We start from the raw sequence: 19,697 nt of genomic DNA, 5'->3' as shown, positions 1-19,697 counted from the left end.
TTCTAGACCTATAGATTTATTTATATATCTATAAGCGGTAATGACCTTAAAAAATTATGTTGAATAAAAAAAATCAAATTGAAAATGGTAATTGATAATATGATATGAGATGTGATAATTTTAAATATAGTTTTTTGGAAAAAAAAAAATTCTACCTTAAAAAAATCTATTGATTTCTTGCGGGATGTATCGGAAAGATATAACGTTCTTCCTTGGGGTTTTTTTGATCCCCTATTTTTTTAAAGAAATTAAACCAATTTGCTCAGAGGTTTAAATATTTGTGAAAGGTGTCCAAAACAAGTGATGTTGCTCCAGGTTCTCAAAGGGTTAAAGCTTCGCATCTTTCAACATTTTAAAACAACTTTGTGATTCTGTCGAGTCAGCAAGAACAGAGATTTTTCAAAACGCCTTTAATTCCTCTCTGAATCACCTCCTGATCTCCTCGGGTTTTATCTTGTTGATTTTAACTCCGCGGTGCCAGGTGTCTTTCTTTAAAGCCCAAATACTCGTTTAGTCAGCGCACACAGTCGGCTCTGCGGCGTTGTGAGCGTCCCTGAACCCCCGGCCGTTTGAACACGTTTGAGTCGGCTGTGTGTCTTCTCACGGTGCGGCGAGGGACTGTACGGCATCTGCTCCCTTTTCATCCTCGTCCTCTGTGAAGTTCAGAGGAATCCGTCCCCCCGAGGGGGACACACACCGGAGCTGAGAGGCCGATCACGCTGAGCCAAAGTTTACTCCAATAAGAGGCAGCGGTGACAAAGGAGGGGTTCTGTGCAGGATCTGACCTCAGAGTTCAGGACGGTCTGCGGTGCGCCAGAGCCGCAGGACTGTTTTGTTGTGAAACAGCTAACATGTTCAGTTATGATGCAGCCGTAAACTGTTACAGGAGGAACTGTAACAGCGGCACAGAGGGAGCACTGTGCAGCACAAACAAATCACCTCTGTTTCATGGAAAAACACGGCAGTTAACAGACCGTCTCTGCCGCTCGTGTAAGGACCCTAAAATATTCAGTGTGAAGTGTCGAGGATTCACAACACACACTTTTATCTGATTACATCGAAAATGACTTTTATTATCAAAGTGAAGCTACAACAGTGACTCAACTGGCAAGATGAGAGCAGGCCAGGGGCAGCAGCCCCGTTCATGTTTTTAGGATTGTAGGACATTTCAAGGACTTCAGGACATTTCTAAGATTTAAGGATATTTCAAGGATTTTAGGACATTTATTGTATTTTAGGGCATTTTCAGGGTTTTGGGACATCTCTAGGATTTAAATATATTTCGAGGATTTTAGGGTGATTCTGATATTTAGGACGTTTCAGGATTTCAGGACATTTCTAGAGTTTTAGAACATATCTAGGATTTTAGGACATCTTTAGGATTTTAGGACATTTTAAGGATTTTAGGATGTGTCCAGGATTTTTGGTCATTTCTAGGGTTTTAGGACATTTCTCAGATCTTTGTTCTCAGATGAGGAGCTGTGGTTTGAATTCCTCGCTGCAGCTTCACCTGCTGACCGTGTTGGTCAGCGGCCACGTCAGTGGGTCGAAGTACTTTGAGGAACTTCCTGTTGTTAGAAAACCTGCATCCATCTGCCCCTTTCACCTCGCTCAGTATCTCTGCCTCTCGTTTCTCCCCCTGGACTCACCCATTAAACTCTCCCTGTTCTAATGCCGCAGATACATTTCCACCAGCACCAGAATACATTAAACTTTAAACATTTTAAACTTTAAACACTCTGCTAACGGTGCAATAAATATACCCACAAACATACATTTTAACAACAGCTACTGCAGTATTTTACTCCGACAGTACTGCTTCCCTGTGGGTGACATGCACTTAGTTTGAAAAATGCTTCCTCGCTTCAGGAAAACAAACTCAAGTGAGCGAGGAAAACGCTGGAAGCTGTTCCACTGAAGGGGAGACATCCTGACTAAATAGGCTATAATTTTTAACACCACGAAACTTTCCCAATTGATCACTCAGAGAAAGACATTTTTTACATGTCTGAAATGTTGTGTTTAAATATAAAAATTAGGCATTTTCTTGTAAAAATGGCAATTTTTGCATGCATTTCCAGAGGAGAAATCAAAATGCAAGGTTTAAAAGTCTTGTTGCATTGTTGCATTTCATTTTATCGACTAAATGTTTTAATAGAGGGAAATTGAGATATCTCTTTTTACCACTACATAAATTAGAAAATACTGTCAGCAGCCACAGAAAAAAAATTGCCATGTTTTTTAGGAATAAAACGTCCCATAAATCCAGTTATGAATTATACATGAATAAGCTATAAGAATATAGACAGGAATAAAACTGTAAAATTTGGTGTACTAGAGTTTTACTAAAGTGGAGATTTGTGGCTCAGATTATGGGAGGAAAAAAACGACCTTAAAAAATAAGACCAAAAATAAGATACTAGGATAAAACTTTTAAACTAATAGATTACCATCAATCTTCCAGAGCTGATTACGTACATTAAGATAGTCATATTTTTCATTTTCTGAAATGTTATGTTTAAATATGCAAATGAGACATTGTCTGATTAATTATGCACTTTCTGTATCAATTCCCAGAGCAAAAATCTAAAGTTCAATAAACCTAAATGTGTATTTTTTAACATTTTGTTTCCAGCAGTTTCTAAAGAAGAAATGTTGTGGAAGTAAAATAGTCCAAAATCTCAAAATTGACCAAAAATGTTTTGACCTGTGGGGTCTCACAGAAAAAAATGGAGTTTGGGTTCTGATTTTTTGTGGTAATAATGAGGGAGTTGGAATCGTTTCTCTGTCACTTTTCACACCCGCTGCGTTTCGCTGCAATGAGAGCTGTCCGTCATGATGGGCGCTGAAATTTAAGAAAAACAACCTGAAAGAAAAGTTCTTGTAAACAAGACTCAAACCTCTTTGTGCAAAAAGGTGCATCAGATTGTGCTTTAAATACTGACATTTGTGGTGCTTGGCGTGCACCACGTTGTTGCACTTAGTGAGGCCTGCGTGTCTTTAACTTTCACTTGTGCACTTTTTCTTCCGTCTTTCCGTGACACTTTGAATCACGGTTGTTTCTTCGACTGGAAAAAGTCCTGCAGTTGTTTCCACTATGGTTGTTCTTTGAACTGCGGCAGGAAAAATCTAAATATTATTCCTAAAAGTTGAAGTTACAAACATCCCAGAATAGAAACCAGATGGATGCAGTCAGAGTGTGTGATGAATATAATATAAATGTGTGTAATTTTTGATGTGAACTCGCTGCTCCGTACATGTGGCACTAAGAGGAAACGCGGCCACAAACTTGAATTTTTCATTGAACTCGAGTTTAATTGTGATGTTACATCAGCGCTCCACATTTAGCAGCTGAAAAAAACCTGCTTCATCTTTTTCTCTTGTGTTTCCAGAAGTGAAAAAGAAAACTGTAAAAATAAAGCGAGGAGGGATAAAGGGCGGAGGGGATGACTGCGTAAAACAGTTGCGTATAAAAAGTGAATTTGTGCTGTTTTTTTGTTTCATCCAGGTTCCAGTTGAACAAGAAGCCGAAGGTTTGGAGAGACTCGTTTCTGGTGGAGAGAGGGTAAAAACATCCCATCATTACAACTAGTGCAACACATTACATAACCCACTTTAACTGCATTAAGAGTAATATGATATTTATAGCAGCTCTCACATCACAGATGACAGCTGCTAAACTACAAAAATAAGACCCAACTCATAATAAATTAAAATTGTTCTTACTCAACCTGCTATGCTTAGGGGCCACAAAATGACAGGAGGCCAGGGGCCACAAAATGACAGGAGGCCAGGGGCCAGACGCAGCCGCCCATACATGTTTCTAGGATCTGAGGACATTTCAAGGACTTCAGTTCATTTCTAAGATTTAGCATGTTTCTAGGAGTTTAGGGCGTTTTTTTGGATATTTTTAGGATTGTAATATGTGAATATGTGAATGAATATTTCTCAGATTTTAGGGCATATCTAGGATTTTAAGATTCGAGGACATTTCTTAGATTTTAGGATGCTTCTAGGATTTTAGCATGTTTCGAGGACATTAGGTCATCTCTAAGATTTTAGAGCATTTTCTCGGATTTTAGCACATTTCTAATATTTTAGGCTGTTTCTTAGACTTTGGGGCGGTCCTAGGATTTTAGGATGTTTTTAGGATTTCCAGATGTTTTTACAATATTAGGATGGTTTCTAGGACTTCATGACATTTCTTGGATTTTAGAACATTTTCTCAGATTTTAAGATATTTCTAGGATTAGGGTCATTAATTGGATTTTAGGACATTTCTTAGATTTAAGGACATTTCTAAGATTTCAGGACATTTGTGTCTTAGCCAGGACCTCTGTCGGGGAGTGTGGGGGATCCTCCACTGACACTTTTTTGGTAAACAAGCTCTATTTTGCTCTTTTGATGCTATTTTATGCACCCTGACACCTCATGTATGCTAAAAGAACAAAAACCATTCCCAGTGTCAGTCACTTTATTTTTAGTGTGACTTAAATGAAATGGTTGAGGGGCCACCCGGCACACTTTCAGGGGCCAGATTCGGCCTGCTGGCCGTAAGTTGATTATCACTGTCATACAACATCCACTTAAATGTTTGATTTAGATAAAGAAAGATGAAGAAATACTTTAAATTGTAGTAAAAAGTGCCACTTTGCCTCTGTTTGTTGTGTTAACAGGAAGCTGCTGCACCAGCGTGTCGAGGGAAAGGAAGTGTCGCAGGAGGAGAACTTCCTGCCCAAACACCAACGAGTAAAAGACCTCTGTCAGAGAGCCGAGTACCAGACGCCCTGCCAGCAGATTGGACAGGTACAGCAACATCAACAGTCACTGACGACAAGGGAATTAATTATTTTACCCTTCCAGCTTTACTTTACTCCCAGTCCTTCTCCTAACAATCCCAATTCTTTAATCCCTGCTCCTTCCCAATCTATAACCACAATTTTACTAGTAAAGTCCCAGTCCCTTTCCTTCTGGTCCCATTACTTTGCTCCCAGTTCTTCTCCTTCCAGTCATATTACTTTACTTCCCATGTTATGAGTTTACTTCAGATCCTACTCTTTCTGATCCCATTACTTAATTCCCAATCCCACTCCTCCCAATCCTGTTTTTTACTTCCAGTTTATTAAGTTTACTTCTGATCCTTCACCTTCTGGTCCCATTACTTTACTCCCAGTCCTATTCCTTTCCAATCCTATTACTCTCCTCGTGATCTTTTTACTTTACTCCTGATCCTACTTCTTCTGGTCCCGTTACTTTGCTCCCAATTCTCCTCCTTCCAATCATAATACTTAACCTCAGACGATGTTAGTTTACCCCGATCCTACTCTTTCTGATCCCGTTTCTCAACCCTAATCCCACTCTTTCCAGTCCTGTTTCTTTACTCCTGATTTTAGGAGTCCTTGCCCACATTCTCCTTCTCTTCTCTTTACTACTATTGTGTTATTTTACACCCTATCACATGACTTATTTTAGTAAGTTATTTTAGTCCCATTACTTTACTCTGTGTCTCATTACTTAGTTCCCACTAATATTACTTTGCTTCTGATCCTAATACTTTGCTTCAGATCCCAGGACATTACTCTTGATTCAGTTACTCCTGATCTAACTGCTTTACTCTGATGCTCCTACTCCTGATCGTATCACTCGATCGTGTAACTTTGTAAAACTTTACTTCTGATCTTAATAATTTGATCCCAGTCCCATCACTTGTCAATCAAACTTTACATCGAAACCTTTTCAGATGTCCACAATTACTAAATGCAGCAGAGATTTTCCTTCCCAGAACAATCCTCAAAGAGGAGCTTTTTTTGTTGGAATAAATGCAGGAAAACTGTGATGGCTACCGCTGTAATAAACAAACAGAGACTTGAAAGAAAGCGAGTAGAACAGAGAGAGACTTCTGTCGGCGAGATGAAAACCAGATGTCATCTCCACAAACCAGACAGATACAATAACGGCAGTAATGACTCGCAGCAGCGCAACACAATGGACGAAAAGCCGCCGAATCAAAGAGAAAGAGACGTGAAGAGAATCAGGATGAAGCAGCACAACAGAAACTTTCAGAGAGCCGTGTCACTGTGTGTTTGTGTGTGTTTGAAGTTAATTACACTTGTCTAAAAATCCCTTTAGCCAGTTGATTAGTCTCTTAGCAACAGTGTCTGCGGGCTGCTGGATGGCTCTGATAAACAGCCTGGAGAGGACCGAGAGTGAGTGTGATTAACCATTCAGGCATTTGTCACTCTTTAATGACTAAGTATAACAGTAGAAATGTATTCAGCTCCTGCTAATGAACAACTGCGGAGTGACAATACAAACAAACGCTTCGAGACAAAGAAAAGTGAGCGTTGTCCGACTGTGTGGACGCTGCTCAGATCGGTGCTGATGCTCCTTTCTACAGATGTGAGTCAAGCCCAAAAGGTCTTTAGTGAGAGTGAAGAATGAGGCACTTCAGGGCATGAATTAACCCAACTTTGTTGAATTTGGCTGAACTGTGACATCAAAAGGTTCTTCGATGTCCAGCCAGGATAAAAAAGGCAAACAGGATGGACCTTTCCTCTGGAAACTGATTTTCTCACAATTCTCACAATTTTGCGTTCCTGGCCACCTTTTCTTTTCTGCAGTCACCCGCTTCTGAGTCGGTTTCATTCAGCCTGGTTTTCCCGCTCCTAAGCAGTAGCCACGCCCACCCCTTCAATGCAACTCAGCTCACCTGTTCGTGATTACTCTCAGCCAGCATTTATACCCCAGCCTCACGGTCACGCGTTGCGTGAGTGCAAGGACAGAAGGTAATGACAATAAAGTGTTAAAGAGAGGTTGTATGATAGTTTGCACAGTTTATGGTCCCAATTTTGACCCCACCGTTTTCTGTTCTGCCCAAATCACTCAAGTAAATTTCACCCATCAGTCGATTTCTGTGTTTTTCAAATTAAGTTTATTTGTACCAAAAAGAATCAGGAGAATTGTTACGATCAAATGCATTGACCTGAAGCTGTGCTGTTACTGCCTCCGCTGCCGTCTCAAAGCTGAGACGACTCTGTGAAAGGTCTCTGAAGGGTCGCTGAAGCAGCGCCGTCCCCTCAAAACAAACCTTAAGGATTGTTGAGTTCACCAAGATTTAATGTCATTGTTTGTGTGTGTACGCTTGCGTGTAGAAGTGGCAGTGTGTGGAGGACGCCACGGGTAAACTCCGGCTCTACAAATGCAAGAACGAAGGGGGAGGAGCCAAGAACTTCCAGAGGGGCCTCGCCAGTCGTCAGCGTCCACTCAGCATCAAGTCTCAGCTGTACCAACGCAACTCGGACGCCTGCGACTGCGACTTCCGCGACCTCCGACCTCTGATCCCGAGACTCTCCACCATGAGGCCGTTCAACAAGAAGCCGTTCTTCTCAAAGAAAAGTGAGTGTTGATGTTTCAGTCCAGCAGGTGGCAGCGGTGACACACCTGTACAGTCTGTCAGGGTTAACCCTTTGAAACCTGAGTGAACTGACTTTTTTCAGAAACACCTAAAGACGGCAACAAGCGGCTACACAATAAATGACCCAAAAATTAGCAAAAGGTTCATAAAAAGTTAGGCCTACAAAAGATTACCTGAAAATTAACAATAAAAAAAGAAAAGAAATTTAAAAAAGGGTGTAAGAATTTAACATAAATAGATAATAATAATAGATTTTGTCATTTTAAATATACAATTATAATAGCTGTACATTTTTTCTCCTAGATTTTTAATAATTTTCTCAAAAAGAAAAAAACCTGAAATTCAGCACAAAAAAAGAAAGAGAAAAAAGGAAAGACCAAAAACCAAACCAAAATACAAACATTTAAATAAATAGATACATAGATAGTAGTTAAGTAAAGTAGTTAATAATATAACAATAATAATTCTACATTCAATTTTCTGGACATTTTTCCCTATTTTTAGTATTATTTTTATCTCCTGATAATCTCTCCTTCTCTCTCTCTGGTTCATCATTGCTGTAAGCTTTCACTGTCCCAAAATTTTACCTGACCTCTAAATGTGCACTGACTGGAGACACTCAGGTGTTCTGGCTCTCGGAGGACCTCGTGTTTCAGCTGCAGAGGTTTCATTGGGCTCTCCTGGTTTCCTGAGGTGATGCTGACCTCTGCTGTCAGGAGTCAGACCTGCAGAGCTGCAGATGTCCGAGGCTCCTCAGTGAGGAAGCTTTTCAAACGTCACTGCCTCCTTTTTCTGGGTTTCTCCAGACCCTGAAGGACGTCGAGTTACTCGTATCGTTCAGTTACGACTGTGTGTCTTTGATAAAGTTGTGATGTTGCAGTTTTTCTCTTTCTGTGTCTCAGAGTTCAAAGCTTTGAAGAGTTACTCCAGAAACCGTTACAGCCGCTCCGCGTCCATGACCAACAGTTACCCCGGTAACCACAGCATCGCGGACAAGTCCACCTGGGCTCAGCCAATCAGGGATGAGCCTGAGGACGAGTTCAGCGGGATGGGAGGAGTTCCCAACACCATGGCCCCACCCAACTCCCACAAAGTCACACACAGGTGAGGAGAGTGTGTGTGTATGTGTGTGTAGGGCAGTCTTGCCAAAATTTGTGCATGAACACAGCCAAAATTATCAAAAAATAAAGGAACGAAAAGCGTGTAAAATGCTCCAAACTGTCCCTAAAGGGTTAAGCTCTAAACTTCTCTTTGTTGCATAACTTCTGTAAGCGTTTGTTTGTTATGGAAAACCTGAGATTTAATTCCTGTCTGCGTTGGGAACTGGATGTTACGAATCAGCTGATAAATCCTGACTAACTCCTGTAAAAGCGGATCATCAGCGCAGATGGAGCGAAACTTTGACAGCTCAGATTGCTCTGAATTATTCAGAAAAATCGTCTCTGTATGACAAAGTGACACGTTCAAAAAAGTGTGAATTCTGCTCCGTCATTAAAATATCAAATGTCAGCTTGTGTTCAGGCCCGCTGTTGTTACACCGCGATGTGATTGGCTGTTTTTCGGGGTGTTTTCTCTCCCGCTGTGACGACTGTTCGTCATCACTGTCGTTTTGATGTTTTTCTGATTCAGATGCTCCATCCTGTCCAACGCCACGGTCAGGTGTGACACAGGAGTGTATCAGTCTCTGCAGGCCTGGAAGGACCACAAGCTGCACATCGACCACGAGGTAACACACACACACACACACACACACACACACACACTCAAGCAACTGTGCTTGTTAATGTTGTAAGGGACAGTATTTTAACCCTTAAAAACCTGGGGACGACGTCAGTTTTCTTGTGCTGCGTCCAGACGCCTGCCAGTATTTAAACCTTTGAAACTGCAGCAAATTGGTTTGATCTCTGTTGAAAACATGACTGAAAAGGCACTGAGAAGAAAAACGACCTGAAATTATGATTTAAAGAGAGAGAGAGAGAAATTATTAGAAGTTTAAAATAATTTTTGAAATAGGGAAAAATGTCCAGACAACTTTGTTTTGAATTTTTATTGTTATAATTATTATAAACTATTATTAAAATGACAGACAGAAAGAGAAAAGTAGAAATTGTGAGAGGTTAGAAAAAATTGTAAAAAGGTTTTATTTGGTTTTATTGGATTGGTTTTAGGTTTTTCTGTTTTTTTCCTTGTTTTTTGCTGAATTTCAGGTAATTTCAACTTGTTACTTCCTCCCATGTTTTTGAAAGAAGTGAAGACATTTAGCACACGTTTTTAAGGGATTAATTTCTTTTAAAAAATCACATTTTATAAACATATTTTACTTAATAAAGTGAATAAAGCTGTTAGATAAATGTGGTGGAAGAGAAATGTGACTTGGCATGAAAGGTGTAAAAAAAATTAAAAATAGGGAAACATTTCCAGAAAATGAAATGTATTTGCTATTGTTATAATTTATTATTAACATTTTATCTGTATATTTATTTATTTATTGATGTATGGGGTATGTTTTGAATTTTTTGGTTGGTTTTAACTTTAATTTTCTTTTCCCACTTTCATCTTTTTTTTCTGAATTTCAGGTTATTTTCTTGGAAACTTGTTACCACGCCACATTTTATAAGCTTGTTGTATGTTTTGTGTGTAGAAATTTAATTGAATTAGTCTATATATATGTATATATATAAAATAAGTCAATTAAGCTGTCAGATAAATGTGGTGAAGTGTTAGGTGGCATGGAAAGAAAATACAATCACCTTAAATGTGTGCTTAAGTTGAGTATTTGAGTAAATGTAGTTATATTTCATCACTGCAGCGATCAGACTCTGTTTTCTGTGTGTCAGATTGAGACGCTGCAGACGAAGATAAAGAACCTGAGAGAGGTCAGAGGTCACCTGAAGAAGGCTCGTCCGCTCCAGTGTGACTGTAATAAATACCTGTGAGTGAGACATGAAGCACGCAAACGGACCAAAGTTTGATCCCCGAAAGCAGAAACTAGAAGAAGAATTATTTTTGACAGCTGTTGTTGATGTTTTTCAGGTATAAATCCAAACTGAAGAATAAGCTGCGGTTCAGAGGAGGAGGACACCCATTCAGGTGAGACTGAAATATTTTATGTACGTTACTCAAGTATTTCCTGTTAATACAACTTGATACATTAACCCCTTAACAGCTGGATGGGCATCAGTTTTCTTGTGCAGCATTCAGACACCCTTTACAAACATTTAAACTTCTGAAACCTGCGAAAATTGGTACGATTTCGTTCAAAAACGTGATAAAGAACCTCGCAATGGCATGTCCTGCAAACTGCAAAAAATAAAAAATAAATAATGAAAGCTAACCAGCAAATTATCTGAATATTAGCTCGAGGGATTATTAGATATTATCAAAAATTAGGGAAAAACATCCAGAAAATTATATTTTTAATTTATACTTTTATTTAAATTTACAATTATGTTACAGAAAAAAATGGTTTATTTTCAGCACATTCTTGAGGTCACTTTTGTTTGTTTGTTTTTAGGATTTTTTTTTTCTTTCCTGCTAACATTTTACTAATTTCTTGTCAAGTTGCTCATTGCCCTCTTCCCATTTTCGAAAGAGACAATGCCAATTTTCTCCAGTTTCAAAGGGTTAATCCACAAACATCATATATGATAGTTAAACAATGTTAGAGAACATTTACTGTACAATTAAGACTTTTACTAAAAGTCCGTTTTGCTGATAAAACTTAGAATCTTTTACCTCACTAAGGTTTTGAAGGCAGACTTTGACTATTACTTGTAGTGGAGTATTTTCACAGGGTGTTGTTAGTACTTTTACTGAAGTAAATGATGTCGTGTGTGTGTGTGTGTGTGCGCGCGCCTGCGTGCATGTATGCGTGCGGGCGTGTGTATGCAGAAAGGGCGGGGCTCGGGACAAGAAGGCGTGGCTTCTAAAGGAGCAGAAGAGGAGAAAGAAAATGAGGAAGATGATCAAGAGGATCAGAAACAACGACACGTGTTCGATGCCTGGACTCACCTGCTTCACACACGACAACCAGCACTGGCACACTGCGCCCTACTGGACACGTACGACGCGCGCACACACACACACACACACACACACACACACACACACATTTTCTGTTGTACATGGAAAGACAAATTTATATATTTATGGTACATTCAATATGTTGTTATACCAGAGACGTGGTGTTTCAGTCTGATATCTGTGTGTGTGTGTGTGTGTGTGTGTGTGTGTGTGTGTGTGTGTGTGTCACAGTGGGTCCGTTCTGCGCCTGCACCAGCGCCAACAACAACACCTACTGGTGTCTGAGGACGATTAACGAGACCCACAACTTTCTCTTCTGTGAGTTTGCCACCGGCTTCCTGGAGTACTTCGACCTCAACACAGACCCATACCAGGTACACACACACACAGATAAGAAAGTTGTGGGTCTCGTTAATCGTCCTCAGACACCAGTAGGTGTTGTTGTTGGCGCTGGTGCACGCGCAGCACGGACCCCCCGCGCACACACACACACACAGTTAGGAAAACAAGAGCTCTGGAGAGATTATTTCTGTGAACACAGACGACTTTAATCTGTATCCACCCTGAACAAATGCCCCCTCCTCCTCTGTGAATCTCCAGCTGATAAACGCCGTCAGCTCTTTAGACCGGACGGTCCTCAACCAGCTTCACGTTCAGCTGATGGAGCTCAGAGGCTGCAGAGGACACAAGCAGTGTAACCCTCGCACACGCTCGCTGGAGCAAGGTATGACGCGCGCGCGCACACACACACACACACACACACACACACGAGCAGACATATTTCAACATCCAAAACAGTAACAATTAATCATGTCGTTTTTTATTTATGCATTCTGGAGTTTGAATGTCGCTACATGATTTCCAACAAGGAGCTGATGTCGCAGTGAACAGGCAATCTGTGCAGTAAAACTGTGGAACCCTTTTTTTCTGTAATAAAAATAATAATGCATTTTATTTATAAAGTGCTTTTCAAGTACTCAGAGACACTGCACAATAATTAAAAGCAACATAAACATAATAACATTTCACACTAGGGATGTAACGTTGCATCGTTAGGCTGTTAAAAATAGATACAAAATATATGAGGTTCAAATCAGTGAGATGAAAATTGAACCATGATACTCATTTTGATCAGCAGAGGGCGTAATCTGCTTCTGACTTTGCTTACTTGACATGCTAAGTTCAACGTCCTACGTCATGTCTGAGACTGGAGACAGCGAAGGCTCCGCGACAGATGATATTGAAAGAGAAGAAGCTCCCTCCAGTTTCAAATCAATAGTATGGCGGCTTTTGGGCTTTCTCAAGTCAGAAAGTAATAAATGCGAGAAGATAACAGAATAGACGAGAACAGCCTGCTCTCCCCTCTGAAGCCAAGCTTTCCTCAGCAGCCTCCTCTGTCAGAGACACGTTTAACAGCAGGGGACACTGTGAATGTCCAGAAATGCATTCATTGCATAGTTTGTGTTTCTTCTGTAATTTGATATAGAAAAGAAGAAAAAATGCAGTATTTTGTATATTTTTTTTATCACAGTGTGCATCACGAACGTATCAGTGCATCGAGGGCACGAGTGCTTTCTAAAATCGATTATTAAATCCTGTGCTGCTTCAGTGCTTTACGCCATTTCTGCTGCCCTGAAACGTCACAGCTCGGCAAATCGGATATCATTGAAATTCGCCAATTTCCCACCAATAATGACGAGTTTGGAGGGCCGTTCATGTGCTCGTAACTCGTGAAAACGGTAAATGTGATATTTCCGAGGAGCTCGTGAATGCAGCGTCATGTTTGGTGCGTTTAACCGAAAAGTAAATTCAGATAATTATGATGTAATCGAGTTACATTTCTCTGGTGAGGCGATCACAGGTGGCCTCTTCTTATTAACCAATCAGAGCGTCTCTTCAGCAGGAGGGCGGGAACACGGCAGCTTCGATGACTACAGGTACACACACACACACACGCACAAACACACACACAAACACACACAGACACACACACACATTCACATTGTGTTCTGCTACTCTGAATGCTGCATGATTTCAAATGGAGCTGATGGCTGCTGGTGACGGAGCTAAGTGTGTGTGTGTGTGTGTGTGTGTGTGTGTGTGTGTGTGTGTGTGTGTGTGTGTGTGTGTGTGTGTGTGTGTGTGACACGGTGTGTGTTTGTTGCATCAGGGTGTTTGAGAGGAAGAAATGGCCGAGAGTCAAGAAACCTTCGTCGTCTCGAACCCTGTGAGTCTTCCTCCTCCCTGTGCTTACTGCCTCAATACTGCACCTGTCCGTCCGTCCATCTGTCTGTCCGTTCGTCCATTTGTCCGTCCATACGTCCATCCATCTGTCCGTCTGTCTGGTGTGTTTAACATACGGTAAAATAATTCATCCTTTTCCATATCTGCAAGTTATATTTCTGCTTCTGCAAACTGAAGGTCAAGTATTTGTTAAATTTGCGTTTTGTTCACTCGACACCAAAGAAGCAAAAATGAAACCTGAACTGTGGACGAACGTGACTCAGCCTTTCCACTATAAACTGTTGCATTAAAATTCTCCAAAATTCATGAAGTGAAAATCTGGAAAAGTCATGGAATTTCCAAATAGCAATTTGGAGGTCTGGAAAATTTTAGGAAAACTAAATACAACCAGAAATTTTGGAAAAGTCATGGAATTTTGTTTCACAAACCTTGTACAAAAACCCCTGATGTGTTCAAGGACTGTTGGAAATTTTGTACATCCAACAATAATTTTTGTTTTTACAGTTTCTGGCTGTGATAAATTGTGTCATTTTGATGATTTTCAAAGTAAACATGCCTTCGAAAGAAAACGGCCAAAAAATTTTTAAGAAAATGTGTTAATCCTTATTTTCTTTAAAAATCACCAACAATTTTTTAAAAAAAGGAAATTTGCCAAAATGTTTTCTGTAAAAAATGCCAAACATTTTCAAAGAAAAAAGAGCCAATTTATTTTTAGGAAATATGCCTTCTAGTTTTTAAAGAAAAAAAAAATCTCAAATGAAAACATGCCTTTGAAATTCAGATTTTCTTTAAAAATCACAAACACTTTTTAAAAAATGCCTAAATGGTTCTTTAATAATTGCAAAAAAAAAATCAAAGAAAAAAATGTATAATTGAAAGCCACAGACCTCAGCTCCAAGCTCATGACAGCATGTTAACACACTAAAAACAAAGATGGGCTCGTGTTGAACATCGTGCCTGCTGAGAGTGCTGCATGTTAGCACGTTTTAACCTTTTTTTCCCGCTTCGCTTCAACAAACCACGATGTAGATGTTTCAGCTGCTGCTGCACGCTCGCTGCTCAGTTTCTGTCTGTCCGTGCACACACACACACACTCACACACACACACACACACACACACTTCCTGTGGTCCGACGCTCACCGTGGTTTCTGTGTCGACGCAGAGGTCCGATCTGGGACGGCTGGAAGGGCTGAGCCTCCTGATTGGCTGAAGCAGGCTCCTGACTCCACCCACAGCAGCCTGAAGGAGCAGGGCGTGGTCGTCGAAACGGAGGCGGCGCCGGTCGACGACCACGACCCCGTCTCAACCGGTCAGCCAATCAGCTTCTGCTATCTGTGTGACATCGCCCGGTCCTCCCACCCCGCTGCTCAGGGAGACGCTGGGACCAAACACTCTTCATCAGCTGCTCCTCCTCACCTTCTCCTCTGAGGAGGGCAGCAGAAGGAGGCGAGGACGAGGAGGACGAGGACGCGGTGATGAAGAGGAGGAGGAGGAGGAGACGAGGAAAATGTGGTCGCTGCGATCTCGGTGAATAAACTCCACAGTCGACCGTAAAATATCAGCAAAGCCGTTTTTTAGAGAAAAACTCGGATATTTATCTGATTTTTAACTCGTTTCTGTCCGAAAGTTAATTCCTCTGATTCTTTTTTTTTTTTTTAACGTGAACAAAATCTGCACGTTCAGTCTGAATATTTCTTCGTGCTTCTGATGGAAATCATCTTGTTTCAGTTATTTTGCAAAACTAAGTTTAACTCTTTGAATCCTGGAAATAAACCTGCTAACGTTTCGGACATCCATCGCCATGGTTACTGAGTTACTAGGATGTTACCGCAGAACATCACTGAGTGGAAATGCAGTCATCTCACAGTTGTGTTTAATCGAAATTTCGGAAAAAATACCCGCCTGTCGCGATCTGATCACTTTAACCACACACCGAGGTGGCGTTTAACGGTTCGCTCAAATCACCGAAATGCACCTTAAAACTGAGTGTAATCAGATTCTGGGTTAAAATTATATATCAGATCATGAAATGAAGTGTTTTTTGGGAGTTTCCAGAGCGCGACCTTTGACCTACATGAAGAGAAAGCAACAATTCATTTGTGCTTTCAGTGTTAAATACACTTTTATTACCGTCATTATTCTGGCTAAAAAGCTGAAAAGATATCGTTAGTTTTTTGAGTAAAAACATAAAATTCAAACAGTGCAAAATCTCCAAACATCTCCTCCTCCTCCTCCTCCTCCTCCTCCTCCTCCTCCTCTTCTTCTTCTTCAGGTGACCTCCCGGCGGCCATATTTGTTCTACGTGTCCATATTTAGTCTTTCTAACAGACATTAAAGGAGCTCCTCCTGTTTCTTCGTTACTAAAATCAGACTGAGACGTCGAACACTGTGACATCACTGCTGATGTCATTTCTTCCATTTTTTTATTTTTATTTTTTTTATTTCTTCCACTAACTTGAGCGTTGGTTACCGTGGCGACCGACAACTTTACTGACGACAGAGCTACAGTTGTACTAACCTGGTGACTGCCTACAGTACCCACGATGCAACTCGGCAGCCCTGAAGAGAACGGTGGCGAGAACATTTCGGATTAAAACACAGAAAGAGCAAACGAGGATTTTTTTAAAAAAGGACTTGAAAGGACTCGTGAGCCAATCAGAAGAGGACCACGTGCTGATGTCATTGGGTCCAGATCTTGTTACAGCTGTTTTGTGGAGGAATAATCTTTTCTTTTCATTTTTTACTCGTGTTAATCATCAAACATCATTGTCAGATCTCCTTCCTCCTGCACACGCCTTCTCCTCCTTTTCAGTTGTTTCCAGCTGATTTCTCCTTTTTTTTTTTTGGTGTTTTTTTTTTTTTTGTCGTCAGATTTTCTCCCTCGCCCAAATCAAACAACGACTGGTCAGAAATGTCCAGAGTTTTAAATTAGGACACGTAACGTATAAATTGTAAAATATAACTGTAGAAAAACACGACTGGATTCACACACGAAGCAAAAACAAGACTTCAGACTCTGCACACGTCTGCTCCTCCGGCGGTTTCTGCCTTCTTTATTCGATCCAGCACAGACGGGATTTGATCCTCGGGCTGACATTTTTTAAAACTTGAATATGAACACATCAGATGTGCGTCAGTGTTAAAATCACCTCTCAGATACTCTTACACTGTTACATCCAAACATCAACAGCTGCGAAACAATCAGCTTTGGTGCTGAACTGTTGTCATTTTTTATTTTTTATTTTTGGTATCTCGGTCTTGCTGAATCCTGCCTTGGTTTGTTATTTCCTACAATTCCCAGAATGACTTTCAGCAACATGCAGTGAAGGTGGTTTTGCACCATTAGCACGCCGTCGTACTCAAATTGCTGATTCATGTGGTAAATAGATATAGAAATATTGCAGTTTGATCATTTGTACTATCAATTTAATGTTCTTCTCCCTGAATAACTAAAAGTCACTCAAAGTTGGAGTCACCGTGATTACTGATACGGATTTTTTTGATGTGTCATCCAGGATTTCACAGTTAAACAACCCCAAAATATACACTGAAGAGATTTTAAAGATGAGACGCTGTTTACCGACCAAAAACCCCTCAAGTACATCCGGACATATCGCTCCAAAATCTGAATCTAGTTTAACCAAACTGAAGTCGTGAGAGTTCGGATGGGAAAAAGACACGTCGGTTTGCGGGGATGATTCTGCAGGTATAATGTCGTGTTTTTGGGCTGCAAAGCGGCACAACTGTCATCTCTGGTTTCAGACCGTCTTATTATTGTCACAGCCAGCGCTCACAATCTGTAAGTAACAAATGTAAGTGCACCCTTCGTAGGTCCGAGGTGTGCTCAGGTGTAGGTCCGAGGTGTGTTCAGGTGTATTGTCTGCAGCAGAAAACATTTGGACCATTGAGCACCAAAGTCGTGATCTTAAGTTAAAAATGGTGCAATATTTCCGTGCTATAGAGACGGTGCATTACTCAGATAGTAGGTTGTGTCTGCTTGTTACACACAGAGACGCACAGACAGGTTGCAACTGGGTGAAATAATCCATCATTAATGAAGAAAATATTACCATCATTGTGTAAAATGTGAACATAGCAGAGAGCAGAGCGGAGCTGCTGTCACGTGATTGCAGTTTTACAAAATATGTGGGTCATGTACAGATTCCTGGCTCAGGATTACATGGGATCTGTACAAATATGGGTGCAGTACTTTTCACAAACCGTTTATAAGAAACATAAAATGTGAACGTAGCAGAGAGAAGAGCAGAGCTTCTTACACATTAAGAGATACATTTTGTACATTTACAAATGAGGAGCAGCAAAACTTTAATCCTGTTTTCTTTGTGAAGTTTAAAACTACAGTTTTAATTTTGATATTTCCTGCAGCGACCGCTCTGCTCTGACCGCTGCATTCTCTGCAGGAAACGGATCGCTGCTGTAATTTGACAGATCTGCCATGTAAGCAGCGAAAGCATCTGAATGTCAAAGGAAATGTGAGACGACAAACTGAATCGTTGAATAGACGTTAGGCCCAGAACACACCTGTGATTCATTAAGGGACTTAAGACAAAAGCCTTTGCCTCTTGCTCCTCATTGTTCAAATACGTTACGTGACGTCTGACGAGCGAATGTGAAGTTGCGCTGAGCACTTTGGTCCATATGCTATAATTTGGAGCCCTTTGTGTTAAAGGAACCAGGAAAATTGTAAGAATAAATTATGAAATTGAGGTAATCAAATACACAAATTTGTGATTTCAGAGAACATTTTCCCTCGTTTTTGCAGGGTGTTGGTAAATGCAGGCGCCCTCTTGTGAACGCTGTGTTGAGCACATTTTCTGAGCTGTTGGTTTGTGGCGGCAGAAGTCTCTCTGTTTCTTCTTCTACGATGTATTAAGTCTTTCAGTTTTGACCGACACCAACACTTATTTTTTCGGTAATATTTCTGCTGTCGCACCTCATTTTGACCTCAAGTTGTTGATGTGAGGAAACAAGCTGCACTATGATGCTCGAACAGTGTAAAAGTGTTTCAGGGTGATTTCTTCCTTCCTGTGTGAGTGCAGCCGACCGACCTGCTGTCTGTAGTTTTTATTTTATTATTTTATTTTTTTAACCCCAAATGTATTTGCTCTGCGGTGCTATTTGCTGTCTAACAACTATCTAGGAAAGAAAAAAACTCCTGGTTGTGTTTGAATGTATTTGTAAATGTTTAGGTGTGTTTTCTAAAGACAAGCACTCGAATCGGACCGTTCTGGACCAGCGAGACTTCAGGTCAGAGTTCTGGTTCTGAACTGCACACACGCGCGCACACACACACACACACACACACACACACCGAACACACACACACACACAGATACACACACACTGAAGGACAAACTGCTGAGCACTTTGATTGGAGGACGGAGCGATGGACCAGTGGAGGGTTCATGGTGACACAGGAAGTGACGACACGTGACGTGATCCTGCCGTGTGCAGCCGGTTAACACTGATCTAACACACCTGTACAGTCACCCACTGACCTGGATACAGTGATTGGTTTTAGTTTGTGAATAAAGTGTCGAATGCCAAAATGTACATTTTCTGCTCAAAGTGTTTCTGTTTGTTTTTATGTTTAATTTTTTGGCTGATTTTTAGATGTTTACGTGTTTAATATGTAAAGTTTTTTGTCATATAAGACTAAAAACTAATTGAAATGATTCATTTTCAAGGTGCTGAAAGAGGCCACTCTTTGCTGCTTTTGCTTTAAAAAATTAATAATTCATGAAAACTGGTGCTAATGAACTTTCTGTCCATTGATTAACGATTCATCAAAACCTGGAGAAGTTATGGAATTTCATAGTCATGTTTTTCTAGTCACAAAAAAATGAGGTCCAGCAGAAGTTATGTTTGGCCAGAGTTTGAAAAATGCCAGGGAAGAGGGGGAAAAAACAAAATACTTATCATGGTTCCTTGAAAAGTAATTGAAACATTTTCATTTTTTGTCCGTGAAACTGTGTGGGCGCTTTGCTTCAGGTC

General features: G+C 40.6%; 1 protein-coding gene across 1 annotated transcript in view; it reads left to right on the top strand.

The window, feature by feature from the left end:
* Nucleotides 1-19,256, top strand: part of LOC121946639 (extracellular sulfatase Sulf-2-like) — a 27,162-nt gene extending 7,906 nt beyond the window's left edge. Inside the window, exons 2-14 of the mRNA XM_042491307.1 lie at nt 3,478-3,565; nt 4,677-4,806; nt 7,152-7,395; nt 8,317-8,518; nt 9,044-9,140; nt 10,252-10,346; nt 10,448-10,504; nt 11,306-11,475; nt 11,669-11,811; nt 12,038-12,161; nt 13,341-13,374; nt 13,608-13,664; nt 14,845-19,256. Coding sequence (XP_042347241.1) covers nt 3,478-3,565; nt 4,677-4,806; nt 7,152-7,395; nt 8,317-8,518; nt 9,044-9,140; nt 10,252-10,346; nt 10,448-10,504; nt 11,306-11,475; nt 11,669-11,811; nt 12,038-12,161; nt 13,341-13,374; nt 13,608-13,664; nt 14,845-14,875 — 1,472 coding nt within the window. The 3' untranslated portion in view covers nt 14,876-19,256. The remainder of the gene's footprint in view (nt 1-3,477; nt 3,566-4,676; nt 4,807-7,151; nt 7,396-8,316; nt 8,519-9,043; nt 9,141-10,251; nt 10,347-10,447; nt 10,505-11,305; nt 11,476-11,668; nt 11,812-12,037; nt 12,162-13,340; nt 13,375-13,607; nt 13,665-14,844) is intronic.
* Nucleotides 19,257-19,697: the final 441 nt, after the last annotated feature.

This window comes from Plectropomus leopardus, chromosome 8 (genome assembly GCF_008729295.1).
Source record: "Plectropomus leopardus isolate mb chromosome 8, YSFRI_Pleo_2.0, whole genome shotgun sequence".
NCBI lineage: Eukaryota > Metazoa > Chordata > Actinopteri > Perciformes > Serranidae > Plectropomus > Plectropomus leopardus.
Note: the sequence above shows the minus strand (reverse complement) of the source record. Positions and strands in the feature narration are given on the sequence as shown.